The 7,500-nt window shown below is 36.3% G+C and overlaps 1 protein-coding gene across 5 annotated transcripts in view; it reads left to right on the forward strand.

Moving 5' to 3' along the window:
* Positions 1 to 7,500, forward strand: part of LOC124947896 (transcription factor SOX-6-like) — a 177,375-nt gene that overhangs the window by 134,687 nt on the left and 35,188 nt on the right. For all 5 annotated transcript variants that reach the window (XM_047490658.1, XM_047490659.1, XM_047490662.1 and 2 more), the window contains one exon: positions 4,215 to 5,105. In XM_047490658.1, coding sequence (XP_047346614.1) covers positions 4,215 to 5,105 — 891 coding nt within the window. The remainder of the gene's footprint in view (positions 1 to 4,214; positions 5,106 to 7,500) is intronic.

The following is a 7,500-nucleotide window of genomic DNA, read 5'->3' on the forward strand; positions in this document are numbered from 1 at the left end:
AGTGTGACTTTTTTTTTTTTTTTTTTTTTATTTTTAACACATAGAGAAAATTCATACTCGTTTTATTTGTAGAAAATGGAAAACTAATTGAAAAAAAAAAAAGAAATACAATTTTGTATTATTTCATCGATTTTTGTTGGCACATTTCTTATCGATCTTTTTTTTTATATAAAAATGATAGAAAGACAGAGAGAGAGAGAGAGAGAGAAAGAGAGAGAGAGAAAGAGAAAATACATGATTTTAAATATAACCATAACATTACTTTCAGTGATACTTTATCTTAGGAATAAATGTAACTGGGATGTTCGACCTTTCTTGATAAGAGACTAATGTGCTCTGCTCGAGCGAGATAATCCTATCGAAGGCACTTAAATGTATTATACATCAATAACGTACAATTTCATAATAATTTACAAACAATGTTTTTAATAATCGAATAACGGTAATACGATTAATAATTTACGATTATTATTATTTTCACTTTTATCCTTTTTTTCTCGTAATATTAACTTTCTGTCTTTCTTCCTTTTTCAAAAAAATTTCACATATAAGCGATTACTATATAATCGTTTTGAAAAAAATGATTGAGATACGACCTTGAATTTCAGTGTTCAAAGAGTAAAACGATTCTTCTAAAAAAAAAAAATAAAAAAAAAATAAAAAAAAATAAAAAAAAATAAAAAAAATCATACGACGTATTAAAGAAAAACAGTGAAACAGTGACACCACGATAAAAACACAAGCTAACCCCTGATGCTTAATTTTTTTTCGTAGGGTTACGTAGAGAACGGGAAAATGTGGACGGGTGAAAGGTTTCGAAAGGGAAGCCATCGATAATAATAATTTCATAATTTATACAAAAACTCGTACTTGACGTCGCGCCACTTATAAACTACCCTCTATCGTTTCTAAATAATAATGCCTAACGTTGAAAATGAACGACGAACGAACGGCGAGCGAACGACGAAAAATTTCCACACCGACGTAATTTAATTTATTTTCTTTTCGAGTATCACCTAGCATCGTACAATGAAGAGGAGCCGGCTTCGCGTGCGCGCTCGCGCCCATAGACCCAACCGCGTATTCCGCATAATATTTTCAGGAAAAATTACTCGGGTAATTGCTGGTTTCGCGAGGTTAATGAATCAGTATCTGAATGAATGGAGATTGCATGGCAGCCGGAGGAGAGTACTTAGCAAGGCAGAAAGGGGGGTGGCTCGTCGTCGTTAATTTATCTCCGTAGCGTTCTCGTAACGTTCTTTGCTTGTAGTTTATCGATGTCAGCCCGTTATCGAGCACACAATACGTGAGATGTATGTACCGTATATACGACGAAAGTACGAAATCTGAACTTCGATCTAAATTTCACGAATTTCTCTTTACGTATAAAGTTCCTCGAAAATTCTACGATCTCAGTCGACTTTCTTGGGATAATATTTTTGTCTTTTTTATTGTTCTTCTTTTTTTTGTTTTTTTTTTTTTTTTTGTTTCTTTTTCTCTCTCTCCTTTCTTATTGTCATTCATAGTTGACGATATAAATGAGAGTCTAAATGTGGAGAATTAAAAACTTGTTTCATCGATCAAAATACACATGTACATTAGCCAATTTTTCATGTTTTACCGTTTGAATAGTTTTTCAAAGTTTATCGAAATAATTATACGAAGGATTATGAAAAATCGGTTCGAGTATATAAAACAAATAAACAATATTTTTCACGCGAGAGAAATGTTGCATTTTGTAAAAAAATAAAAAGAGAAAAAAGAAAAACAGAAAAAAAGGGAGAAAAAAATAGAAAAAGGATCTGATCGTTAATGAGAATTTTCATTCTAAGGAAAATAATTTTGTTGTTGATTATATTTATTTTCTCTTTTTTTTTTCTTTTCTTTCTTTTCTTTTTCCTTTTCTATCTTTCTCAATTTCACCCTATCGATTATATATTTTAATTAACGAGTAAAAATAAAATAAGTAAAAAAAGCTCACACGCATGGTCTCGAACTGAGCCAAGTGTGAACGAGGCATAAGTTTTTCATGCACGCGCGAGCAAGGAAGCACGTGCTCGGTGCGCGCCAATTCGCCATTAGCATTGGCCACTCACAATCTCTGCGTGGAAACGCTGCGTGGCGTGTTTCGTTCATGCATGTGCCGCTTCGCTCGGCATTATTCGTTTCAACAAAAGCATAAGTGAGATAGCGAAACGTATACTTACGTATTTGTGTACATTGCATATACGTGTATATATGTACGTATATTGGTAATAAAGTACAGACGTCTCGCCGACTAGGTTGGTTATCATCGTTAGCCTCCCGCGACTAACAAGATGATCTCGGGATCTATTTTCCTTCTAAGAAGTTAACCGATCGATCGTATTTTAAACAGGGAAATAATACATACATAAGTACTTATACACAATATATATATATATATATATATATTTATATATGTATATAAGTATGGATGGATTAGAGACTAAAATCATAAAAATCTTCATTATCGCGACATAATTCACACGACTTAGATTCTTTTTATCTTATATTATATATTTAATGTCTCGAAGCGATCGGGAATATTCAATCTAAATAGATAATTATAGATATATTCATCGATATATATTTTATATATATATATATATATATAAATCGAGATGAACGTCAAAGAAAAATTAGTTAATGTCAGATGGTTGATGAACGAAGAGACAAAGATGTGGGTAATCAAATCAGTGAAAGTCTTTTTTGCAATTTCGAGACAGCGTCGTAGATCGACGAAATTGAGCCGCGAGCGTTATTGACCTCGTAACCTCACTCGAGTCCGGCAACAGAAGATAATCGAAGAAATTGACTCTTCTCTCCTCGTTTCTCGTTCATCATTCTCTCTCTCTCTCTCTCTCTCTCTCTCTCTCTCTCTCTCTCTCTCTCTCGCACCGATCGATCAAAAGAAAAAGAGAGAAAAAGAGAGAGAGAGAGAGAGAGAGAGAGAGAGAAAGAGAAAGAACGTTACGACACTTGCACGCAATACAATAATTCATACTCGATAATCGCGTTTCATTATTGCGTCTCTTCTTACGACCGCGATTACATAATGCGAGCCGAGTGATCGAGCATGAGCACGCGCGCGCACGAGCAATCGTCTTCGGCGTTCCTTTTGCAGACACTTTCGTTCGTTCGATCGTCGCATGATATAGATTTAGATTTGGTCATTTGTCGACGGAAATGAACGTACGAAGACGGGCCAGTCCGCATCTAAATCAACGCCCGGTAAACCAGATGCCATCTCTCTCTCTCTCTCTCTCTCTCTCTCTCTCTCTCTCTCTCTATCTCTCTCTCTCTCTTTCTCTTTCTCTCTTTCTCTCTCTCTCTCTCTGTCTCACGATAAATTAGAGTATACGAATCTAAGAAGCGACTAATCTTCTCTCTCTCTCTCTCTCTCTCTCTCTCTCTCTCTCTCTTTCTCTTTCTCTCTGTCTCTCTGTCTCTCTAGCTACGACTAGTTGCTTCAACTTGCTGCCATCTAAAAGTAAAACGTACGGTGACACTATCTCTCTATCTCTCTCTCTTTCTCTCTCTGTCTCTCTCTCTCTCTCTCTCTCTCTCTCTCTCTCTCTTTTCCTCTAAGGAGATTTCCGTCGGACGTGTTTCTTGAGGCATGGAAAGCGATGGAGGCTCGATGAGCTTTCCGATCTCCTCTCTCGATATCGCTCGGGAGCACCTTTTGCCAAGCGATTACGACAGGGGAGAAGAGAAGACTTCTCGTAAAAAGGTGTTGAAACTCTCGGCGAATTCTCGGTGAAGTTATCAAAAAAAAAAAAAAAAAAAAAATAAATAAATAAAAAGAAATTAAAAAAAAAAAAAAAATAAAGAAAGAAGCAAACTACGATGCTTAAGATCAAAACCCCCGCCCTAATGTCAGACCGCGATGTGTTACCTCTGTCTCGACCTTTCTCTCAAAGCGAAAAGAATAAAAAGCAGCATAAAAAAAAAAAAACGAGTAAAATAAAATAAAAGTAAAATAAAAATCGAAATAAAAAATAAAAAAAAATAAAAAAATAAAAAAATAAAAAAATACATATATAAAAGAAAAGAGCTTTGGAAAAGCGGGAGAGAAATAAAAAATAAAATAAAATAAAAAAAAGAGAAAAATAAAACAAATATTAAAAAAAGCAAAAAACAACAACAAACGACAACAACAACAACTGAGCAGTCTTTCCCTTGTGTTGCAGACCGAGAATGTCCTCAAAGAGGAAGTCGCCACCAACGAAGCTATCGGAGGGTGGGGGCGGTGCGGGTACAGTGTCGAGCGGAGGCAACGAAGAGGAGGAGGACACGGGCTCTTCGGTGGTGACTGCCGCTGCTGTTGGAGGAAGTGGTGGTGGTGGTAGTAATAGTGGTGCAGCCACCACTGCTACCACTGTTCCTGGTGGTGGTGGTGGCGGCAACGGAGAAGAAAACGCTGCCTTGGAGGTGTCGGTCCCAACAACTGGGACGAACGAAGAAGGTGGTCGTGTTTTGGACGTCGAAGAGTGTTACTCTCAACAGAGAGGAGGAGGCCAGGAGTGCGAGTCCTCCGGGTGTTCCTCGCCGGCGACAACCAGCGAGCCGGATCTTCGAGACTCGCCTTCACCTTCCTCGAATTCCACTCGTGCTGTCAAAAGGCAGAGGCTCCTTTTCCTTTCGAATCAAGAAAACGCGAATTCCGTATCTTCTACAGGCCCCTATCATCATCCCCATCATCATCATCACCATCACCATCACCATCATCATCATCATCATCGAGCGAATACGACTTCCTCATCGGCATCTTCCTTAACGGGCCTTCACGAGGCCGCTAGTTCCTCCGAGTGTGGTTCACCACCTACTCTTCTCAACGTCGACTCTTATTATCAACCACATCACAACGATAACAACAACACCGTTACCCAAAATAACAATCACAGTAACAACGGCACTGGCATCACCACCACCGCAACTACTACCGTTGCTAGTAAAAGATCCATGGACGACGTTCTCAAGAGGCTAACCTGTAAGATGAACAGCGAGTCTCTTTCCCTTCAGGACGATGTCACGGATAATAGGCGGAGTGCCACGCCCCCAACTGGACACAATTCGCATAGGTTTGTGTTGCTCTTGAAAAAGCTTTTATCAACAAGCTCTTTCGTTCCTCTTGTGTCTGTGTAGGTTTTTGGATGTGTGTGTACGTTCGATGATCGTAGGAAGAAATTAAGGATGACTTTCGAACCCGAGTGAAATAACAAAATGCGAATACGTGGGATGATAAATTGTTGTGTATTGTGTCCGAGGGATAAGGGACCCGTCGCTCAAACGGAAATCACAAAAAGCTTTACGTACCTCGAGCTGTCCGAGAATTAACGGCTCGATAATTAGCATTTCCATTGGAATCATTTACTTCATCGTGATTCTTTACTTTTATGCGACAATTGACATTTCTTTCTTCCAATTGAACATTCAATCTATTATTCCGATATGTTATTAACATTCTTATAATAATTATGAAAATTGATAAGGTAAATCAAGTAACTCATTTGATGACAAATTTATTGAAATAATATGATCTGCCGAAATAAATCAGATATTACATTGCAAGATCATTTTTCGATTTTTAACTCGTGAATTTTGATCCAACTCACGTTGTTTATTCTTAAAGAGATCCATCTCGTGATCCATAAGGAATATATAGAGCAAATAGACTGTCAATTTCCGTTCTAATCAATTCTAATCAATTTCCGTTCCGTTTCGAAATGGTTCCGGAAATAAGAAAGAGAGACAAATATATATATATATATATATATATATATATATATATATATATATATATATATATATATGTATATATGTATATATATATATATATATATATATATAGAGAGAGAGAGAGAGAGAGAGAGAGAGAAAGAAAGAAATCGTCTTCCTTAGAATCTTATTCCTGTTTTATGCCGATTCTTCTTGACGCTTATCATTTAAAGATAAGATTCGAGAGGAGTACAGTCTTACGTCGAACTTTGTTACGCAACATTTACATATAATACGTATAAATATATATAGATATATATATATATATGTGCGTGCGTGTGTGTGTGTGTGTGTGTGTGTAAATCTATATTATATCTCTCTTATAAAACATAATTCGCAATATTCAAGCTATCCTAATCAAAAGTTAAGCGACAATATGATATTTTCATCGCGAAAGGCCATCATCTGTCAACCTTCTTTTTATAATTAGGATAGAAATCGTTCGAAATGGTCGATCCACTTCGCTTCATCTCTTTCGTGACATTTCTATTAACTCGATCGTACGTATAAACTACTACCAATGGAGAAAGAAAGCGAAATATTTATATAAAATTTTCATTCGCTCTCGTTCGTCGTTCCTTGTTTTTTTTATAAATTTATCATAAATCGTACTACTTTTTACTACTACTACTAGTACTACTACTACTACTACTATTACTAATATGCGAATTCTGTCGCAAGTGAAATGTTTGAGACGTCGACGTTTTTGGCTGAGAATATAAATATGCCAACGCTTTCAATGAACGTTTCTTTAAAAGCGATCATTGTACTCATGGAAGAGAGAAAGAGAAATAAAGAGAGAGAGAGAGAGAATCATAAAACAAATCTCTTTTTTTCAAAAGTTGAAACAAAGCCACGACGATGGTAGAGAAATATAAAAGATTCTCGATAAAGCTTTCGTTGAGTATCTTTCGTATATATAATATATTTTTCGTTGAGCATACTTTCGTATATATAATATATTTCGTGAAATATGTTTCCCTATCTCTTTCTTTCTCTCTTTCTCACTCTGTCTTTCTCTCTTTCCCTCTTTTCTTTCTTTCTCTCTCTCTCTCTCTCTCTCTCTCTCTCTCTTTCTCTTTTTAGTTTTCACACACGCATAGACAAAGAGCCATTGTGTAAAATACGATCGTTAAAAGGAACGGAATTATTTTCTTTTTAAATAAGCTCTTCTAATAGATACGTAAATTTATACTTTATCGTTGATCGAATAAAGAACGATCAATAAAGATTATCTTTCATACATGGTTGTTAATGAACTTCAACGGAAATATCCTCCGGTTACACGTGCTTCGAGAAACGAGTAATTCGACATATCCGGAGAACAGAGTCGAAACGATAATCGTTCCTAGGTAATCGGTCCCGTCGATGAATTGATTCGTTGTAGAGAAATCGTAATTATAACGAGTAATTCTTTTTTCTTCTTTTATCTTTTCCTTCGTGTTTCTATTCATTCTAATTTTCATAAAATATACAATGTCGCTGAGACAGAGTGAAGATTGTATCAGCACGTGGCTTATTACCGATCACTGGTATACGTCATATAAGTAAAGTGGTCGATTATGGGATCGTTATCGTCTTCTGAGGCATTATAAGCTTTTTGTTTCTTAAACGATACGGCAACTGATCCAACGAATAAGAACATTTTAAAGCCGACTCCGACCGTCCAAGGAAACATTTTATATATCCTCATCGTCC

This window comes from Vespa velutina, chromosome 3 (assembly GCF_912470025.1).
Source record: "Vespa velutina chromosome 3, iVesVel2.1, whole genome shotgun sequence".
Taxonomy (NCBI): domain Eukaryota; kingdom Metazoa; phylum Arthropoda; class Insecta; order Hymenoptera; family Vespidae; genus Vespa; species Vespa velutina.